Source organism: Hemicordylus capensis, chromosome 5 (genome assembly GCF_027244095.1).
Source record: "Hemicordylus capensis ecotype Gifberg chromosome 5, rHemCap1.1.pri, whole genome shotgun sequence".
NCBI classification, from domain to species: domain Eukaryota; kingdom Metazoa; phylum Chordata; class Lepidosauria; order Squamata; family Cordylidae; genus Hemicordylus; species Hemicordylus capensis.
This window is the reverse complement of record NC_069661.1, coordinates 188070244-188092214: the sequence shown is the minus strand read 5'-3', so window position 1 is coordinate 188092214 and position 21971 is coordinate 188070244. Positions and strand designations below refer to the sequence as shown.

At 41.5% G+C, this 21971-nt stretch overlaps 1 protein-coding gene across 5 annotated transcripts in view; it reads left to right on the top strand.

Annotated features, from left to right (window-relative positions):
- MDM1 (Mdm1 nuclear protein) overlaps window positions 1–21971 on the top strand; it is a 54343-nt gene that overhangs the window by 30707 nt on the left and 1665 nt on the right. Inside the window, exons 8-16 of one of the 5 annotated variants that reach the window (XR_008308534.1) lie at window positions 6569–6607; window positions 6982–7157; window positions 8405–8686; window positions 13210–13349; window positions 13451–13608; window positions 14634–14856; window positions 17145–17213; window positions 17321–17416; window positions 19452–21965. Coding sequence is in view for 3 of the 5 variants with exons in the window: in XM_053255644.1 (XP_053111619.1) it covers window positions 6569–6607; window positions 6982–7157; window positions 8405–8686; window positions 13210–13349; window positions 13451–13608; window positions 14634–14856; window positions 17145–17213 (1087 nt within the window). In the remaining 2 variants the exon portion in view is untranslated. Of the gene's footprint in view, window positions 1–6568; window positions 6608–6981; window positions 7158–8404; window positions 8687–13209; window positions 13350–13450; window positions 13609–14633; window positions 14857–17144; window positions 17214–17320; window positions 17417–19451; window positions 21966–21971 lie in introns of those variants that run through there. The other 4 variants (XR_008308533.1, XM_053255645.1, XM_053255644.1 and 1 more) reach the window with 4 other exon arrangements.

Here is a 21971-nt window from a genome sequence, read left to right as displayed (position 1 = left end):
TATGCTGCACATTTTTTAAAAAAATATTAACGTCTTTCACTTAGCATTTGAACAGCACTTCTGAGTTCTTGGAGTGCTTCTCTTATATTATCCTGTTGTAAGTACTGCTCTCAATAGCCCTGTAAGTGAGTGGTATTATCCCCATATTGCAGATGGAGGGACAGAGGCTGAGGTGGAGTAGCTTACCTTGTTTGTTCATAACAGAAGTGAGGTTTGAACTGGGGACTTGGTGATTCACAGTTTAGTCTCTTAGTTGCTATGCTACACTCACTGCATGTGATCTATAATCCTGTGTAGCTTTGATATGCATGCATACCGTGAAACCTGGTTTTGCTCTTTTTTCCTTCAAGGAGATGCGTGAACCAACATTCTCTGATACTGAAGAGAATGAAGATCAAAGTAACTGTTACATTGACTCTGACGTGCTTAGTTTTTGCTAAATAGTAGCCATTGGGGAAGATCTGATTTGGGACCATGGCATGGGAGGGAGAGAGGCTTTTGTCTCTGTCACATTTACAGTCCAGATTATGTTGATCATGCTAGCTGTTTGCCTCGGGGGAAATCTCCAGTTTGGTGCCGGTGGGAGCTCCTCTTCTCGGGCAGATGGCCATGGGGGAACCCTAATCCAGATCAGCTCCATGGCAAGGCAAAAGATTAAAGTCTCTCTCTCTCTCCCACCCACACCGTGGTCCTGATTTGGAACATTTTCTACAACTGCTATTTATTGCCAAGGAAGTCTAATGTAGACACTTTGAACTTCAGAAGAGGAAACTTCTCTAAAATAAGTTTATTGAAAAGAAAACTGAAGGGGGAAATCAAGAGTCACTTTGCTTCAGAATGCATGGAGTTTATTTAAAATTACAATAATAGAAGCCCAGTTAGACTGTATACCAAAATGGAGGAAAGGTACCACCAAGTCCAGAAGGATGCCAGCATGGCTAAAGAGTAAAATCAAGGAAGCTATAAAGGGGAAGAATTCCTTCAGAAATTGGAAGTCCTGCCCAAATGAAGAGAACAGAATGGAACACAAACTCTAGCAAAAGAAATGCAAGGAGACGACAAGGGAGGCAAAAAGAGTTTGAGGAACATTTAGCTAAAAGCTTCAAGGGGAATAATAAAAACCTCTTTGAATATATCAGAAGCAGGAAATCTGCCAGGAAGATGGTTGGTCCCTTAGATGATGAGGGAGTGATAGGGATTATTAAAGGGTATATGGAGATTGCAGAGAATCTAAATGAGTTCTTTGCATCTGTCTTCATGATAGAGCATCCTGAGCGTATATCTGTGCCTGGACCAAACTTCTCAGGGATAGAGGCGAAAGAACTGAGTCAGATAGAGGCGATGAAAGATGACATTCTAAGTTGTCTGGGAAAATGAAAAATTAACAAATCAGCAGGGCCAGATGGCATCCACCTGAGTGTCCATAAAGAACTCAAATGTGAAATTGCTGACCTCCGTGCAAAACTATGTAATTTATCGCTACAGTGAGGCTCTGTACTAGAGGACTAGAAAGTAACCAATGTAACACCAATTTTTAAAAGGGGATCCAGGGGGGATCTGGGAAACTACAGTAAGGATGTGCAATTTGGATTTTCAGTGTTTTGATTTGGATCCGAATTGAAACACCCCCAATTTGTTTTTGGGTCTGAATCTGACCCATCCGAATCACCCCAGATTCGATTTGGATACGAATCTGAATAGATTTGGATTTAAAAAAAAAACAGGTCCCAGGGCCAAAGGAGTAGGGTGGGGTGGTAGTGCCTAATGGGTGGAGGCTACCACCCAAATTGCAGAGGGATTGGGCAAAGGGCTGATTTTTGGTGAATTGTTGAAGTCTACACGTATTTAAGGTTTCCCCCATAAGGTATAATGGAGGTGTATTGCTTCACGTCAGGGGGAAAGGGTGGCCTAGAGCAGTGTGGGGTTGGTGGTGTCATGGCTCAGACCTCTTAGTCAGAAGAGTCAGAGGAGGACAGGGAGGACTTGGTTGGGAGTGCAGGCTCAGAGGCACAGCAGCAGGATTTGGCTGGGAGAACAGACTCTGGAGCTGGGTTGGAACAGCAGAATACAGAGGAGCCTGGGCAGCTGGCAGACATGAGGGCTCAAGAGGCTGATCAGGAGGAAGCTGGAATTTCACCTGTGTTAAAAAGGCATCTCAAGAGAAAGGCTCAGTGGGAGACATGCAGGCGCAAGATATCACAGGAGAGGAAATAGAAGTGCTGAGTCAGGAAAGCCTGATTGGCTGCCGGTTATCTTGAGCCCTATATTAAGCAGACTGTTATTGGCACAGATAGCTGTTAGCAACTTTCGCTTACCGCAGACCGTGTTCATACTTAGAATTCTTCAACCTTTCGTGTTCAAGCCTGCCCTTGTTCTGTTCATTCCTTGCTCTGTTGTCCCTTTTTCTGTTCATTCCTTGTTCTGTTGTCCCCCCCCCTCCAGTTATTACTCAGTTATCGTAGAGGGGGGTACCTAATTTAGTTCAAGGGACTTTATTTTGTTTACTACTATTTTTCTTTGGGAGTCCTTTTCGCTTTCATTCGTGCAGCTTCACTGCTACTCTTATTTCCAGACTTTCTGTTTAACTCACAGAAGTAAATCTGAAGGGGTTGTCAATCCTGTCGGGTTAGCCGAGTCAACAGATTTACGACAGGTGGTAGTAAGGCAAGGAAGCTACCACAATTTTTTCAAAGGATTTGGGCAGAGGACTGATTTTTGGTGAATTGTTGATGTTTATGCATCTCTTTAAGGTTTTTCTCCATAGGGAATCATGGGAGTTTCAGCAGCCCCATAACTGCACTTGGGGGGTGCTGGGGTGGCCCAGAGCGAGTGGCGGTGTTGTGCACATAGGGTGCCAACCACCCCCATGGGTTTCTGATCCATGGGGTACAGGGTTCTGTTGTTTCTGAGGTGTTCTGAGTGTAGATTCTCTGGTAGCTTATGAGATTTTCAATAGAAACCATGAATCCACTCCCATTTGGAATTTTTAAAAAAACATCTAAAAACCCATCTTTTAAACCAAGTTTTCTCAGCCCTTTAAAATTTGTTGGTTTTAATTTTGTAATTGATTTTAAATTGTTGAATTGTTTTAACTGTTTATATTTTTAATTGTTTTATGTTAACCGCCCAGAGACGAAAGTTTGGGCGGTATATAAATGTGATGAATGAATGAATAAATAAATAAATTTGCTACCAGAGAATCTACACTCAGATTCTCCAGTTCCAGGATGTCAATGGGAAATGTGTATGACACCACCCCAATGCAGGGACTACTTTCTGAAAGCGGATAGGGAGATGCTTCCCTTACCATCTTACTTGAAGAATACACACAATTTACAATTTGGAAGACACTAGGAGGGGTAACTCCACAGTTGATTCAAATGGCAACTCAGGTTATACCACTGAGACATGAAAATCAAGATGTATCAGTACAAACATCCACCCAAGCTACACCTCAGTCTAGAAATCAGGATGTAGCAATTCAGACTACTTTTCTTCCTCCGCCAGTTATCCTGCCACCATACTTTCGTACAGCGGCATCTGCTCACTCACAAACACAACTGCTGATACCGAATGTATCACAGCACACCATGGGAATGCAGACCGCTCTGGAATAAAGTATTGCTACACAGACTACGATGTCAAAGAAGTCCACAATAGAGAAACATGCAAAATCGGATTTGGCTTCTGCAAAAGGAACCTCTTTGGTGACAGAGACCAATGATGCAGCTGCTTGCAAGCCAGGGAATAATACCACAGTACGATCTACCTTAGGATCCCATTCAGGGGTGCAGACGGATTCGACAGATGAAGAGGAAGAGTCTGCTTCAGATACCTCAGGGGAAGAATCTAATGAGCAAAACACTGCCCCAAGCCAAAATGTGCCAACTACACCATCTATTTCACCAAATGAAGAAATGAAATCCTAACATCTGCAAATAGCGGAAATGGCTGCAGTGTTAGGGCTGGATCTGAAACAGAAAACAACCAATCTGGATAATACAGTTTATAATTTCATGAAAAAGATTGTAGGTATACAGCTTGTATATTTACAAGTTGTATACCGGTAATCACAAAGGCAGCGGAGTCAGCGTGGGAAGTTGTCCAGACATCCACTCTGACATTGAAAAGATTAGAGACACTGTATAGCAGGCATCCCCAAACTGCAGCCCCCCAGATGTTGCTGAACTACAACTCCCAGCATCCCTAGACACAATTTTTTGTGGCTGGGTATGCTGGAAGTTGTAGTTCAGCAACATCTGGAGGGCCGCAGTTTGGGGATGCCTGCTGTATAGGATACAAGAAGAAGAAAATGAGTATCTTATGAAACACCTTGTGCCCAACTCATTGGTGATAGATTGTTTGTCAACCTCTAAAGGTGGAAAACACCATACAACACCGGCAGATAAAGAAGGGCGCAAACTGGATGTCTTAAGGCGCAGGTCCTATGCTACTGCATGCCTAACCATAAAGATTGCCAATTACATCGTGTGTCTATCAAAATATATATTTCAATACCAATGGACACAAAGTATTTTTTACTTGTACCCGTCTTATCCGTTGCTGAACAGAGTGGTTGACAACGTGCTGCAGGACAAGACCAGAGGCATTCTAATAACCCCTTGGTGGCCAAGGCAACCATGGTTTACACAGCTACTCAAACTGTCTGGCCGGAACCACAGAAAACTCCCTCAGCGACCCCACCAAATAAGTCAGGAAAAGGGGCAACTGCTGCATCCAAATCTAAGGATACTGAACCTCATGGCATGGAGGATAGGTTATTGAGGACAATTCTGCTTAATAACAGAAAAGCATCAACCAGAAAGAACTATGGTGCTAAATGGAAGAGACACATTTGTCAGGTGTAAGATTCAAAGACATATGCTTGGCTGCAACATGGTCATCAGAATACATTTTTGTTAAACATTATGCTTTGGACCTTTGCTCTGCAGCAGTGGCCAGTTTTGGAAGGGCAATACTAAAAAGGTTGCTATAATAGCTTGCTGCTCCCACCTCCAAAGCGAAAGCTCACAAGTCACTCACTCACAAGTCACTCACGAATGTCGTTGGATAACTAGATAAACAGGTCGCTTACCTGTAACAGATGATCTGGTAGTGATCCTACGACATTCATAAAACCCGCCCAGCCTACCCCACTGCAGAGCGCAAGCTAATCTTAAAAGAGAGAGAGGGAGAGAGAGAGAGACATTGTTGGCCATCAGAAACTGAAAGGATGCCAAACCGCCGATAATAATGGGTGCGGAGCATGCTCAGTTGGTGGTTTGGGGACATCTTGAGGAGCTAACAAGTTTAACCTGAAGCGGTCTGAGCAGGTGCAGAACCCACTATTTATGAATGTCATTGGATCACTACTAGATCATTTGTTACAGGTAAGCAACCTGTTTTTACTGTAACTCTATAGTCCTTATACTACTGTTTTAGCAATATTAAAAATTTAATTTTTTTAAAGCAATTTTTGCTTTTACTACTACTTGTTACATGCTCTTACTTTCATGCTGGTCTGAGACAGTAATAAAAATGCAGTTCAGATGCAGATGCAGTTCAGTGTTGGCAAGTGTAAAGTGATGCATATTGGGGCAAAAAACCCCAACTTCATATATATGCTGATGGGGTCTGAGCTGTTGGTGACTGACCAGGAGAGGGATTGGGATTGTGGTAAACAGCTCATTGAAAGTGTCAACACAATGTGTGGCAGCTCTGAGAAAGGCAAATCCAATACTTGGAATAGTTAGGGTTTTGAAAATAAAACTGCTAATACAATGATTCCTTTATACAAATCGGGTGCAGCTACGTTTGGAGTACTGTGTACAGTTCTGGTCACCATATATTAAGGACATTATAGAACTGAAGAAGGTGCAGAAGAGGGCAACCAAGATGATCAGGGCCTAGAGCACCTTCTTTACGAGGTAAGGCTACAACTAGGGGTGTGCGAGCTGGTTGGATTCGAACTGTGGTTCAAATCACACTGGCCTGGTTCGGGCGGTCTGAGTTAACTGGGCTGCCCCCGGCCCCCACCCTGGGCAAAACTGGTTTTGTGCACACCCCTAGCTACAACACCTGGGATCTTTTAGTTTAGAAAAGAAGACAACTGACGGGCAACATGATAGAGGTCTATAAAATTATGCTTGTTGTACAAACTGCTGAGCAGTGGTCCCTCTAATTTTTTCATCTCTGTGCAGAATGAGTTTTGTTCTGGGTGGCAGTATCAAGACAGTGTGCACACACCTGCATTCAGAATGGGGCCTTCCTGATTTGAGCGGGATCTAAAATGAACTAAGTGGACATCCAAAAACTTGTGAGCGTGTTCACGTGCGCACGCCTTAGGGAACAGTGCTGCTGAGATCCAAGGCCTATTGATTAGGGATGCCATACTTCAAGAAGAAGTCTAAAGGAGATTGGATTACATTTTTGTATGTGAACACTAGGAGGCAAGAGAACGCTATAATCCCAACCGAAGGAAGTGGGTTACTTCATGTTTAGATCAAAATAATGTCATAGTGACACATTCAGTACGTAAATATTTTTATTTCTGTATTCTTCTCCTTAGGGTTCTCAAAACACCCTAAAAACCATGTGGTATGTGGAGGTTGGTTGCATCTAAGTTTTTGCTGCTTGGAGAATTTATAGCATTTATGAACTTTCAAAAAAAGTTACAATCTGCTGATAAATAGATGCATAGCTAGTGCGCTTCTTGTGCTTGTTGAATAATTTATTGACAGCTGTGCTTTGGCTTGACTGCTTGAAAACCACACTTTTGTTAAAAAAAGAAGAAGGATCTGCACTTTGTCGTGTGTGTTTGTACATGCATAGATATTGATCCTTATAATATTGGTGCTATGAATGGGTATGCATTGTCTGTCATGTGTTGCTCTGTGCTGTCACTTGTGCTTATTAACTGACTAACAATTTCCAAAAATATGACAAGTAAAACAGTGAATCCTGTGCAATCTTCACCCCCAGGTGAAAGAACTTCGAGAGAAAGCAAAGGCTTACAGACAAAGAATACAGGGAACCCACTTCTCCAGAGATCATTTAAACCAGATTCTGTCAGATAACAACAGGCTTTGGGACATGTCTTCTGATTCCAGTACAGAAGAAATCGTTAGCAACAATATCAGAGCTCTAGATCTGGCAGGGTAAGGGATTCGGTGTAGAATTTAGAAGTTACAGTTTTAGAAACTGAAAATATATTGTGCTCTTCTAGCACGATTGGAGTAATTGGAGCTGCAATTGCTCTAGAAAAAAAGTGTGTTGAAGATGTCAGCCTCAACATATTCCCCTCTTTTCTCCTTTCCATCTCCCTATTGTTAGTGGTGAAATAAGGATCAGTAGATTCTGGAAGTCTGTTTCTGTTGACTTCTACATTATTATTTTTGTGTTTTGAAATAATTGCCGAAGAATTCTTTAAAATCAAAAAAGGAAGTAAGGGTTTAAAATTAATGGGATTTAGCACACAGTTGCATTCTTAACTACTATTGATTATAATGGGATTTTAATTTTTAGCACTCTCTAGGTTGCACTCTCACTTCCTGTGTGGAAACTGGCTTCTGTAGACAGCCCTGCTATATTTACTTCACAGAAACATGCTGTATGAGGAAAGCAGGGAAAGACCATATCCATCAATGGACTTGGGCATTTGGCAGTCCTTTCATTAGCAATTTCAGTAGCATGCAGCAGCCTTTTGCAGTTCTCTAGGCTTGGATCTGATCTGTAATCCTGCACTTGGTAAATACACTAGGGCTGAGATCCAAAGTGTTAATTTAGGTTTGTTCAAGGTTTTGAGTGCCCAGTAGGGTTTTTGAATTTTTTTTTTAAAAAAATAGTCCTCTCTGCTGTTTTGCAAACTGCTCTTGATAGTGCCTTGAGTTTCAAAAGCCGCTTGCCCTGTGACACAGACACACAAGCCCAAAGCCTCCTTGTTCGCACAGAATTGATTGTGTGGTTCTTTGGAGACTGACCATAGACTGTACTTGGTTTATTTAAAAAGAACCCAAAAAATTAGCCCAGAAAACAAGCTACTGCAGATTCACTCAGTGCTCGAATTACAGGAGAAGAGACAGTAGGAGTCACAGCCCCCTATCTTTTGTAATCGCCCCTTTTGTTTTTTAGAAGACCATGTTCTTAGAAGACTTTGGGAGACGTGATTTGTCCAAAATTAGAGAATCGGATTGGGCTTGTGAATTTCATTAAGGGCCTTCCTAACTTTCTCCCATAATTCGAGCATTGGATTCACTTCAACAGAAGCATGCAAGTGTTGCTGAATTATAAGTCAACATAGATGCCTGTAGTCAGACATTTGAACTGAATTACTATGCTTCAGCTTATATAGATATTAAGGGAGAATCTGTAGCTTAATCCATTGTTTGCTTGCTTTTTTATACAGCATCCCTGAAAGGCAGATCTCTGCAGGTCCTAAGACATTGCTACAACCTACATTTTCAGAACAGTTTGAACAGAACAACACTGAGAAGTTGGGTATGTCAGATGCTCCCACAGTTCCAGTCAGGCGACATCTAGTTTGGGATGCATCAGCCAATGCTGAACAGCTGGAAAGTCGGCCACCAGAATTAGAGGAAGGAGAAGAAAAAGAGCATGAGCAAGAGCTGGAAGAGGATGAAGCAGTAAAAGGAAGTAATGATGGAACCAGTACAGACAAGCAGCAAGAGTAAATTGATCCCCCCCCCCCCCGTAGAACCTTTTATCTATCTTCTGGTTATGAAATTGAAATTTAATTCAACATGAGGTTTTTTTTTTTAATTTAACATATTAAATATCACCCAAACTCACGTCTCTGGGTGGTTTACAATAAAATAACGTAATCAAAACATTAAACAGTAAAACAAATAAAACAATCAACAGTTTCTTAGATAAGTTAGATAGGGTAATGAGAAAATCTAAGGATTTACTATGCCAGTAGTTTGAGCAAGAATTTGTGTTTTACGTATTAGCCACAGGAGAAGTTATAGACAGTTACTCATTTTGAAACCCTACATTACTGTTCAGTAGATCTTAGCTGTGCTATATGGAGAACAAACATACCAAGAATTAGTAACTCCATGCACATACCCACCCACTGATCTGTCCACATTTATTAAGTTATATTTTACTGTGTTGAAAGCGGGAGGTTGTACTATAAGCCTCTCTGAAAGTTGTGTCCCATGTTATTTTCTTTGTTCATGGTCCTTAGACATGTTTAGGGATGCAACTAGAAAGTGGTTTACGACGCATATCTCTGTAATATGGTAAAATTTAGATAAAACACTGCCATGTGTCAGGTGAATACTCTTCAAAACATGTCTGATATTGGCATGTGACATTACAAATATGTGTAACTCTGGCCATTCCCTAGCCATTCCCCTACACATGTCTAATGACTGTGTCTGGGGAAAGTTAACAAAGTAAATCTCACTCCAGATGCTAACTGACATACATGAGCAGGAGCAGTTTTTTGACTTTGTAGATAATATAGAGATAGGAAGCGTTCTTAACACAAAGAAGAACAGGGAAGTTAGTCAGATAATTATTATCATTGCTGAGTCATATTCTACAACATACCGCCGGGACGTGATGGTGGAAGCTGCTTTTGTGCCTATGGAACCAATGCATCATGACTGAAAGTTGGTAATTAATAATTTAGGTTGGATATCAGTCTTAACATTCCAAAATGGAGAATAGTTTGTCATACACCAGGGGCTCCCAACCAGTGGCACTGGAGATGTTGCTGAACTACAGCTCTCATTATCCCCAGCCAGTGTTCTCTCTAACAGGGATTCTCAGATGTTGTTGACTACAACTCCCATAATCTCCAAGCAAAAGCCACTGCAGCTGGGATTTCTGGGAGTTGTAGTCAGCAACATCTGGGAATCCTTGTTAGTGGGAACACTGTCCCCAGCCACAGTAAATTGTAGCTGGGGTGATGGGAGTTGTAGTTTAGCAATATCTGGAGTGCCACCGGTTGGGAATCCCTGTCTTAGACAAACCCTCACAGAGTTCAAGATGTAACTGGATAATTTTTTGAAGGAGTTTGGTGATCAGTTTAATACTATGGTTCTAGACATGTTTACTCAGAAATAAACATTTGTGGTTTAATATCTTTACCAGCCTTCAGAAGAGCCTTTAAGACAATTTTTTTAGCCAGTCCTTTAGTATTCTCTGAATGTTTTAAATTTTTAATTGCTTTTCAGATATTTAATTGTTGTAATTTCTGAATGTTTTTTTTTTAATTCTTGTTTTAATAGTTGGTTTTGTTTTTCACCTAATGGCTCAATGGGGAAATGCTTGACTATCAAGCAAGAGGTTGCCGGTTCGAATCCCCACTGGCACACCTATATCGGGCAGCAGCAATGTAGGAAGATACTGAAAGGCATCATTTCATACTGTGTGGGAGGAGGTAATGGTAAACCCCTCCTGTATTCTACCAAAGACAACCACAGTGCTCTGTGGTTGCCAGGAGTTGAAACCGACTCGATGGCACACTTTACCTTACCTTTGTTTTTCTTAGTTTCTGTGAACCGCCTGGAGCCTTTGGAGTCAGGCGGTATATAAATTAATTTAATAACAACAACAACAACAATAATAACAACTACAACCAGCTGCTGATTGATAAAATGATTTTAGAAAATTACAAGAGGAGAAAAACAAATCTAAATGTTGCATGGATTGACTACAAGAAAGCCTTCGATTCATTGCCTCACACATGGATACTAAAATGTTTAGAAACAACTGGTGTCAGCAAAAACATTCAGATATTTATTAAAAAAGCAATGAGCATGTGGAGTACACAGATAACAATCAATGGCGAGACACTTGGACAGGTTAGCATTAGAAGAGGCATTTTCCAAGGGGACTCACTATCCCCTCTGTTGTTTGTAATCGCCATGACCCCACTTTCACAAATACTAAACAAAACAGGCCTCGGATACCAAACATCTAAAACATCAAGTAAAATCAACCATCTGCTTTACATGGACGATCTGAAGTTGTATGGAAAGTCCCAGTCAGAAATCGAATCACTGCTAAACACTGTGTGTATATTCAGTAGCGATATAGCAATGGAGTTTGGACTAGACAAGTGTGCTGCATTAATAATGAACAGAGGAAAAATAAGAAAAACAGAAGGAATAGAACTGCCCAATGGAAGCAAGATCAAGAACCAGGAAGATAAAGAATATTACAAATACTTGCGCATTCTCCAGGCTGATAACATTGCACATGCCGAAGTTAAAAGAAAAATAGGAAGTGAATACATCAGGAGAGTTAGAAAAATCCTCAAGTCCAAACTCAATGGCGGGAACACCATACAAGCCATAAACACCTCGGCTATACCTGTTATCAGATACACTGCAGGAATAATAGACTGGACCCAGGCAGAGCTAGAGACGCTAGATCGTAAGACCAGGAAAATCATGACCATCAATCATGCTCTGCACCCCCGCAGTGATGTAGATAGGCTCTACCTCCCTCGCAGCTCAGGTGGAAGAGGAATGCTGCAAGTCCATCAAACAGTAGAGGAGGAGAAAAGAGGCCTTGAAGAATATATAAAGGACAGTGAAGAAGATGCACTTAAAATGGTCAATAACGCGAAACTATTCAACACCAATGAAAGAAAGCAGGCCTACAAGAAAGAACAAGTCAAGAACCGAGCAGAAAAATGGAAAAATAAGCCCCTGCATGGTCAATATTTGCACAATATAAGTGGAAAATCAGACATCAACAAGACCTGGCAATGGCTTAAGAATGGCAACTTGAAGAAAGAAACAGAGGGTTTAATACTGGCTGCACAAGAACAGGCACTAAGAACAAATGCAATAAGAGCAAAAGTCAAAAAGTCAACAACAAACAGCAAGTGCCGCCTTTGTAAAGAAGCAGATGAAATAGTGGACCACCTAATCAGCTGTTGTAAAAAGATCGCACAGACTGACTACAAACAAAGGCATGACAAGGTAGCAGGGATGATACACTGGAACATCTGCAAAAAATACAAGCTACCTGTAGCCAAAAATTGGTGGGACCATGAAATTGAAAAAGTTGAAGAAAATGAAGATGTAAAAATATTATGGGACTTCCGACTACAGACAAACATCTGCCACACAATACACCAGATGTAACTGTAGTTGAGAAGAAGGAGAAACAAGTTAAAATAATCGACATTTTAATACCAGGGGATAGCAGAATAGAAGAAAAAGAAATAGAAAAAATCACCAAATACAAAGATACAACTGAAATTGAAAGGCTGTGGCAGAAAAAGACCAAAATAATCCCAGTGGTAATTGGCGCCCTGGATGCAGTTCCAAAAGACCATGAAGAGCACGTCAACACCATAGGGGCCACAGAAATCACCATCAGCCAATTACAAAAAGCAGCTTTACTGGGAACAGCCTATATTCTGCAACGATATCTATAACAACAGCAACAACATTGACAATAAAATTCAGCCATCCCAGGTCCTTGGGAGGGACTTGATGTCTGGATAACACCTGTCAATAACACCTGTCTGACTGTGTAAACAAGAAATAATAATAATAATAATGACTCGATGTCTGGATAAAACAAACCAGTCAATAACACCTGTCTGACTGTGTAAACAAATAATAATAAATAGCCAACCCCGCACAGAGCATCTGGGCAGCACTTTGGGGCCGGCTGTTTCCCCCTCTCTCTTCCTCCTGCCCCAGTCTCTCCTCTCTTCCCCTTCCCTCCGGCCCATGCTCTCCAGCCCTCCTCCCCTCCCATTCCTCCCCCCCCCCACAGAGCCGCGGTGGGCGGCCAAGAAGGGCCCTGCCGCCGCCATTTTTCCTTCCGCCCGCTGTCCGCCACCGCCTTTCTCTCCGCCCGCCCGCCGCCCGGCCATATCCTCCTCAGTCCTCACTTCAGAACTCTTGCAGCGTGTCGCGAGAGTTCTGTTGCCAAATCCTGGGCACGCATGACCCAAGAGAATTAAATATATAGATAATTAAATCAAAAAATTCCATTGAACTTAATAGAGCTTACTCCCTTAGTACATGTATTTAGGATTACAGCCTTGTTCTTTCATCTATGTGGCCCAGCAGGATTCCTTTGGGCTGTTTTACAAGTAATAGCTTGTTGCAGGAGTCTTTCAGATAGTCTTCTGTTTTCAGTAGAAGCTAGACGGTAATTATGTTTTTAACCAGGTATACATATATTTGTATGTTGTGTCATATTTTTCAGGGGAAATGTAAATCCCTCAGCAGATATGGCAGACTCTTCTGCAGTATCCTCAAGAAGTGGGGGCAGGCTTCCTACTCCACATCTAAGAGCACTTGGTGGAGCTCAAAGAACTCATCATGACCTTACCACACCAAGTGCTGGTAAACCTTGAATAGTTCAACATTTAAATACATAGAAAAACATGAATTCAGATTATTTCCTGAACATCTAGCATTAACAAAGGTGTGTTGATTTTTTTTAGGTGGTGTTGTTTTAGTATCTCCTCCTAAAGCGAAGTCTTTGTTCTCACTGCAAACAGGGAAGGGCTCTCCAGGGAAGCATGCCTTGCCCCATAATAAAGTCTCAAGAGAAGACTTTAAGAGGAAATCTAACAGGGTAAGACACAGCAGGTCTATGAAAGTAGGTACAAAACTCCAGATATTTTTGAATTATTTTTTTAAACTCATGTTTTTACCACCTAGAAGGCTAATTATGCAGTTTAATCTTTTGAAAAAACTGAAATTATAATTTTGAACTTTTGAAGACATTGTTCTGTGAAATAACTTATGATTATAATGAAGTCTAGTTATGTAATTCATCTTCATATTTCTGTTCATTTTCCAGAAATTGTTGAATTATATAGGGCAGTAGGACAAAGGGGATGAAATTTGTGTAAAGTCTGCATGCTCATACCTCCGCTGGACAACAGTCCTGTATCGTTTTTACCATATACCCTGACTTCAGAACAAGTACATCCACAAATAGCAATACCATTTTTGCCTGTAACTGGTTGCAAGATTTTTGGAGTCCTTACGCTGAGAGATCAGTTGTCATACTATTTTTCATTCTTGAGTGATGGAAGGAAAATATGCTTTAAAATAGCATCCAAAGGGATTGGTGCTCTTGCACCAGAGCCCTAACGTAAGAGGGTTATCTCCCTTGGAGGCCTTAAGGAGAGCCTTAACGACCCATCTTTTTAGCCTGTCTTTTAATGAGACCCAGCTTTAATTCTAATGTGTTTTAATCTTCTGTGTGTATCTGTGTGTTTAGTTTGTTTTTATTTTAATGTAAATCTCCCATAGCCATTTTAGGAAGGGTGGTATATACAATGAACGAATTATACTTTTGAGTGCTGCTCACACTCCAGAAGCACTCTGTAAGATCAGAAACATGTCAATGGGCTCAGTGACATGTTTCTGATCTTGCAGAGCCCTCCCAGAGTACAGGTGGTGCTTGGAACTATGCACAATAGTGTGCACACAGGGGAAACGGGGGAGTTGCATAAATACTTCCCGTCTTGCCTCTGCTGCACCCCTGCAGTCTCTGTTAGGATGTCAGCCACTGACTTTAACTTCTAGTGAACAGCAGTTTTTGTGGGGGCACTCCAAATGGTTGTGGTGTTTATAATGTGGTCCTTTTACTCTCTCTGAAATTCAAAATATCAGGTTGAAGGGGAAACTTTGTCAATGAGTTCTTCCCCAGCTGCTGGTCTGAAAACTTTAGATCCTCTGCCTCTAAGGAAAGATCAGGGGTCCAATCTAGACACTTCTGGTGTAAGAAGCCCTCCAGTACATTCAGAACAGACTCCGAAGGACCCTTCTCTACCCTACTGGAGTTCATCACGCCGCATTCAAGGAAGTCTTAGGGATCCAGAGTTTCAGCATAACGGTTGGTTTGCTTTCCATACCCTCTTTTTAATTTCCATTTATTTTTACATTTATATTCCACTCTTCCTCAGAGGAGCTCTGAGTAGTGTATATGGCTATTTTTATCCTCACATCAACCCTGTGAGGTAGGTTAGGCTGACAGAGATGTGACTGACTCCTTTCATGGTTGAATGGGGATTTGAACTTCCCTGCCCTAGTCGAACACTCTAAGCTTATGCTATGCTGGGTCTAAAATACTTACCTAAACATACATATAGGAGAGCCTCATTAATTGCAGACTAACTACCTGCTGTTTCGCATATTCCCAGTTTCATATCCCCGAGGACACCTGACCTCAGTATACAGAGGGGGAAAGGTTTAAAAGGGGTCAAATTCGCATAGCCACAAGTTGGGATAGCTGGAAATGACCTCAGAAGTCATTTTCGGCTGCCATTTTGCAACCAGGAACCATTTAATGGCTCATTTTGCAAAAACAAGGGAGGAAAGCCATGATTTTTGGCTGATTTTTACTCTTGGTGGGCATTGCTGGACTGCTGGGGACTCACAGAGCATGGTAGGCCACTCCCCCTACATTTCTAAGGCCTTTTAACCCCATTTTCCAGACATTTCCCTGACCTCTGGGAATCTCCCCCCCCCCCAATTTTCATAGCCCCAATGACTCAGTATCCGCGGTAGAAGTAGGGATGTGTAAACAGGTTCGACCAAAAACCTGCTCGAAGTCAAACTGGTTCGGTTCTACTGTTTGGGATCGAACCGAACTCCCCCAGTTCAGTCCGACCTTGGACTGAACCCTCCTCCCTATGGTTTGGGGGGTTTGCAATTTTAAATTTTAATTTTTTTAAAAAAAATTACCTTTTAGCCCCTTCAGGGGGCTTCCTCTAGGCCACGGGTGTGTGTGTGTGTCTGCGAAGGTTCCCACTCCTCCCGCCGGCCTTATTTATCACCGCTGTGGTCCATGTAACCCTGTTTTTCAGCCTGTTTGGACCTTGGTAAGTTGGCGCGGCAGCCATTTTCCCTGCTGAACATGCACAAATGGTCTCTGCGAGGCCTGGTATGGCCCAGGGCTTCACAGAGGCCATTTGTGTATGCGTGGCAGCCATTTTTTTAAAATGGGAAAATGGCTGCCATGCCAGCTTACCAAGGCCCGAACGGGCCACAAACAGCGTTATATGGGCTGCGGCGGTGATAAACAGGGCTTGTGGGGGGAGGGGGAACCTTCGCTGACCCCCCTCCCTGCGGCCTAGAGGAAGCCCCCAAATGGTAAAGGTAATTTTTAAAAACAAAACAAAACGACCAAACCGGGGTGGGGGTGGTTCTAAGGGGTGCTGGACCGAATCGGGCCAGCCGGTTCCGTGCACATCCATAGGTAGTAGCGGAGAACGGAACCCTGCAAATATTGAGGTTCTCTTGCATTGTATTTTGGATTGGTATAATAAACTTTGGTATATAGCAACATCTGAGAAACTAACCAATTCTTTAATTATTCAAAAAGGTATAATTCCATCTTTCCCCCCTCTTTTTTTACGATTTGGCATGATCTATTATTGTGTTTGAATTATAAAAATTAGTGAAGTAAGGGGTCAATTCAGTTTATCCAAGTTTGGAAATATGTATTTGTTTAAGAATGATTTTGATGTTGTAGATGGTCATTTATTAAACATTTTGTTTTTATCTGTTTGGCTCCCCCCGTTTTCTTGTTTTCCCTCCCCCACTTCTCATTCTTCTTCAAATTGTAATATTGTATGGTGTTTTTAATAATACCGTTTTAATTATTATTAGGTATTTTTAGATGGGTATAAATTTTTATTCGTCAGTCTAGGCACTTCCTAATCACTGCAGCTCTGGATTAATTAGACCAAGTCTCTAGTGTGCAGAGTTTCTTAGTATCTCCTCTATTCCACATTTCTAAACTCACAGACATCACAGACAAAAGCAGGGCACTATTGACTTGCTTAAACTTGCAGCAGTTTGCAGTTAGATTTGGGATTGAAATGCCAAGTCCTGAATCTGTAAATGAATTTATAAATGCATTTCACTGGATAGTTACTGTAACAATATCTTCAAACAATCCATCTTGAAAGAATTCTGTATGATATATTTTACTCTCATCTCAACACTAATATAAGAACATCAAATCTTGAGGGAAGGCTTGTTGGGATCAACATTAGCTATTAATTATTATGCTGACTTTTCTGTATTTCAAAGTAAAATTCCAAATACCTTATATTTTAACATGAAAGCTATTTGTGGACTGTTACTATTGCAACAAGCATGTGCTATTTCTCTTAGGCAATGTTGCAAGCCCCAAAAGGAGTTGGTTGCAGTTACCGCTTCAGGAGAGAAACTATAATGATGAAGGTACTGTTTTTTAAAATATCTTACGTGTTGCATATCGAGTCCAAAGTGGTTCACAATATAGAACACATCTATCAGCTACATGGGATGACATGTACATTCTCCTACAGATGGAGTAGTGTAGGGGAGGTGAAGTGCTAGCCCCAGAGCATCAAAAAGCTACCTGCAGTTTCCAGTGTTGCCACAAGGTTGTTCTGTGGTGCCAGGTGAGTTCCTTAGCACCTTGAGAGCTTACAGATTTTGGAAAATGAGAAATAAATACATACACTTATTTCCAATTTCCAATTTCAAAAGTAAGTTATACTTATCTTTGTAAACTGAACCCATTTGGCACATGCCATATACTCATATGTGGTGATTTTTCAGATAGATCTAATAAATGTGGATCAAAATATGTGTCTCAGTGGGAGATAACTCATGTTAATGCTTCCCATTTAATGAGACTATACAGCTTCCTATATGGTGAAACTCCCCGTAGTGATGCTATAGATTGAAGACGTAAGCAACTTCTCAGAATGATTAGGCAGCATCCTGACTAGTATTTCCACGAGCGGAAGGAGTTCTGCTTGTACAGGGCAGGGGGCACGTCTCTTTCCCTCTGCTGCCCTGTACTGCAAAAAATCTATATGTCAGGGTCCCCAGCCCTCAAATATATGGGGGGCGGGGATGGGCAAAAAGGATTGCAGAAATGGGATTGGCATATTGCCCCTCCATGTCCATTTGCACAAGTGGAACTAGTCAGGATGCTGCCCCCCAATTGGTATAGTTAGAAATATTTTGTAAATCTAAACTGTTATGGTTACTGTCAAGCTATGTGATGCCTAAGGAGAAGTGAACAGGATATTTAGCCTAAAGGGGGAAAGATGGGGAAGGGAGCAAAGTTATTTCCAAACAATAAAAGATTATAAGGAAAGTAAAAAATTGTTTTCTGCCTTCAGTAAGAAGAGAACAAGAAGCTGAACAGCCATGTATATTTAATGGGCAGCCACATGAACTTATTTTGAATTTTAGGAAAAACTTATCGTTGTGGATGGGGGCTGGGGATTAGCAATCAACAGTGTTGCTTAGGGGAAAGGTAGAATCTCCTCTCCCAACAGTATTATAGTGATGGTGATGGCACTGGGAGCTCCATGATGGTGGCACTGGGAGCTCTACTTTTTAAATGCCATAAGCAGATGAGGAAACTATTTTGGATTCATCAAACTCTGACTGACTAGCCAATCCCAGTGTAAGAAGAAATGCTGCAAGAAATTAAAAAAAGATGCTCACATAGGTGAACAACCTTGATTGATTTTTGTGCGTGGAATTGGGAGAGCAGCACAGCCCATTCTGAATGGGCTGCCACCCCAGTTCTCCTTGAAAACCTCGGCAGCTGGTCAGGTTGAATGTTTCAGGAGGCCTGATTGATTTTCAGGTCAAGCAGTCTTCTATTTGCCCATCTCTGATTCTCAAGATAAACAAATCTTGATAAGCAAACACTGTTTTGCCATCTAGATTTGTTTTGTTTTTATTTTGGTCTTTGACCAATACCAGAACACATAAAACAGTTGTACAGTTGAACACATCCATATGAACCATCTAGATTATTCACCATTTCTTTTCAGTGAGCAGTATCTTGCAAGTAAGTTTGTCTTGACTTTTGGTTTCTAGCAACGAAACCAAAATAGCTTAGCTATGGGGAAGGCAAACCATGTGTTCAAAGAAAAGATCTTCCTAAAGTGCATCTGTTGGACTAAAAGTTCAACTACAATTAAAAAACACACAAATAGTTTTGTGGGACCTTAAAGAGTAACAGATTTATTATAGCTTAAGCATTCATGGAGTACAGTCCACTCATCAGATGCATGAAGTTGCATTTTCTTGTATATAAGATGAGCACAGTGACAACTCACAACAGCAGTAAGTGGCAATAACAAAATTGCTGCTGTTGTGTAATGTCACTGTGCATAGTATATTTAGAGTTTTCATAGATCTGTCACAGATTATGTGTCTTTCATGTCATGGCCGTTTAGTCCCACTGTTTACAATGGGTCTTTTCCTCTCTAAATGCATATCTTATCTGCCAGCTGTGGATAACACTTTCTGCACTTGATGAGGTGCACTGTAGTCCATGAGAGCTTTAGTTGGTTAGTCTTTAAGACACCTCAAGATTCTTGTGTTTGCTGCATCAGAGTAACACAGCTACCTTTCTGGAATAAGATCAGACAGATGACTTGAATGATTGTGTTAATTGTCATCCAGAGCCCAGAATAGGGAGTGAACAGGCCATGCAGGTCCCCACAGAATTTCTGAAGATCCATGAGGTAAACATTCCAGGCAATCTAAAAGTGGAAAAATAAGAGGCTAAATCATACATTTATTTCTGAAATGATACCCCTGTAACATTGTCTGACATCTAGAGTAATGATGTGCATGTGCCGCATTCCAGACTAGAACTCTGTGTGTGTGTGTATGAGGGAGAGAGAGAGAGAGAGAGAGCGCGAGCGTGCGACTGACCAACCAACCAGCCTCTCTTTCACTATGAAGTGCTCTGTGCCACCTCAAAATGTGTTCCTCAAGGACATATTTTCTGCAACAAGCCGCCTGGTTCGGTTTGAGTTTGAACCAGACCCAAACCAGATTGGGCCAGTTTGGTTTTGCCTCACATCAAACACCCCCCCCCCCAGTTTGCTTTGCTTTGGAGGGGGGGTTGTCGAACGTGTTCAGTTCTCCCTCCCCTTGTTCCTTTTAACTTACCCCCTTTGCAAGGCTTCTCCAAGGTGATGGTGGGTGTCCGTGGAGGTTCCTCACCCCCACCAGTCTTTATGCAAAAATCGTCTGGTTTGGGCGGTCTTCAGCCTTTTCCAGGCCTATTCCCCAGCGTGGCAGCCATTTTGGAGGCCACTGTGCATGCGCAGTGGGACCCTCTGTGGTCAGGTCATGACCCAGGCCATGTGGGGGTGGTTCAGCTCGACCCCAAACCTTCGAACCCAGCCTGTTCGATATCGAACCGGTTTGGATTCGACTTGTTTGCACACCCCTACTTCAGAGGGAAGGGGAGGTCAGCACCCCTTCCATGAGTGCATGTGCTCTGGAATGCTTCATGTGTGCCATGTTAGTGTGGATGCCTGCTGATGATTACACTATATAATTCTCACATTGGGGGCTGTTTTGTGTGAAATGGTGCCCATGTTAACCACATAAGAGGAAATGGTTGAAATTCAGTATCAGAGGAAAAAGTATAGCAGCAGTTTTCTTTGAGGGGTTATGGCCTTATGCATGAAAATGAGGTGGTAAAGTCACTATGTGTGGGACTTTTCACTTATACAAAATGTGTGAATCAGCCCTAACACTTTTATTAAATATAGTAGTTTGGCTCTCAAGCATCCCAGTGCACAGAAGAGGGCAGTTTGGCACTCTGTGCCAAAGCATATACAGCAAATTTAGTTGAAAGATCATATTCCTCATCTGGCAACTTTCTGCACCTCCAAGGAAGGCCCACCTAACAGCCATTTAGACGCTTGAGATAACTGCCAAGACTGAAAAATGTGTGGGTTGTGCAAAGCAACATATTTACAGAAAACATTTGCCATCACCTGGTCTTCAGCAATGCCCTATAAACTCACCACAGTTTTTGAAATGACAGATCATTACTAAACTGTGACTTTGCTACTGAAAAAACAACAACCAGCCATTAGCAGCAGAAAAACCATCTGAAGAATCATCCAATAATGCCTGTCTTAAATGTGCACATTTACTGTGCAAGAATGTACAGCTGCCACTGGTAGTTTGTAACTTTTCCTTGCAGATGTTAAGTTCTTTTCTTTAGCACATTTTCCAGCCAAAGTCTTTCAAGAAGTTGAGGCAAATATTAAGACCTGCAATAAACCTATCAAATATATATTTTAAAAAATTAGAACACCTAGATAGGTCTCTGTTCAACTATCTTTCTGTTTTGTCATGAGATTTTGCTAAAATATAGTTTGGAATTTGCTCACCACTGAGTTCTATGAACTCCACCCACCTGATTGCCTGCTAAATGTCCTCGGAGGCAGCAAACATTCCGCTTTATTGAATTACATTGGGGCAGTTGGTCCCCCCGCCCCTTGAGTTTTCTCTCTCCAGAATTTTGTAAAACCAACTTATCTACAGATTACCCTGAGTCTGCTGGTACCTCCCTCTCTCCTGCAGGTGCTCTGATCCCTAAGGATCATAACGTTTCCAACTCTTTCGGAAACAGATATACAATCTTTTAAAACTGAATGTGCCACATACAGACTGTATGCAAATTGCAGCATGTCTAAGATTCAACCCACATGAACTATTAATGTAATAGTAATAAACACCCCTGATCTAACACATGCCATGAGAGCAGAAACTTTCATTATGCTTGGCTGTTTCCTATATTGGACTTGTCAAAGAATAAAAATACTTGTTTTAGTGCTGATACTGTAGGTTGTTCTTAAAAAGTCAAATTATGACCTCTTTATGCATAATGAAATCACTCAAAAGGTTTGCCTTTTAATGCAGCCAGTGCCATGAAGATGTTTCTTAAACCAGATGTAAAACTGGCTTCAATATCCATATAATCTCCAAACTAGTAGCACCCCAGTGTGTAGAAGGATAACATCAGCTTACCAGCGAACTTAATAATGATTACGTTGTTCAGTAGATGTTAGCCTTTTCACCCCTAAACGGTATTTGTTCTTGAGTTTAGAAAGTCTTTAAGCATACATTATTTATTTTTCATATTTCAGTGTAACTCATATAATTTTTGCTGGT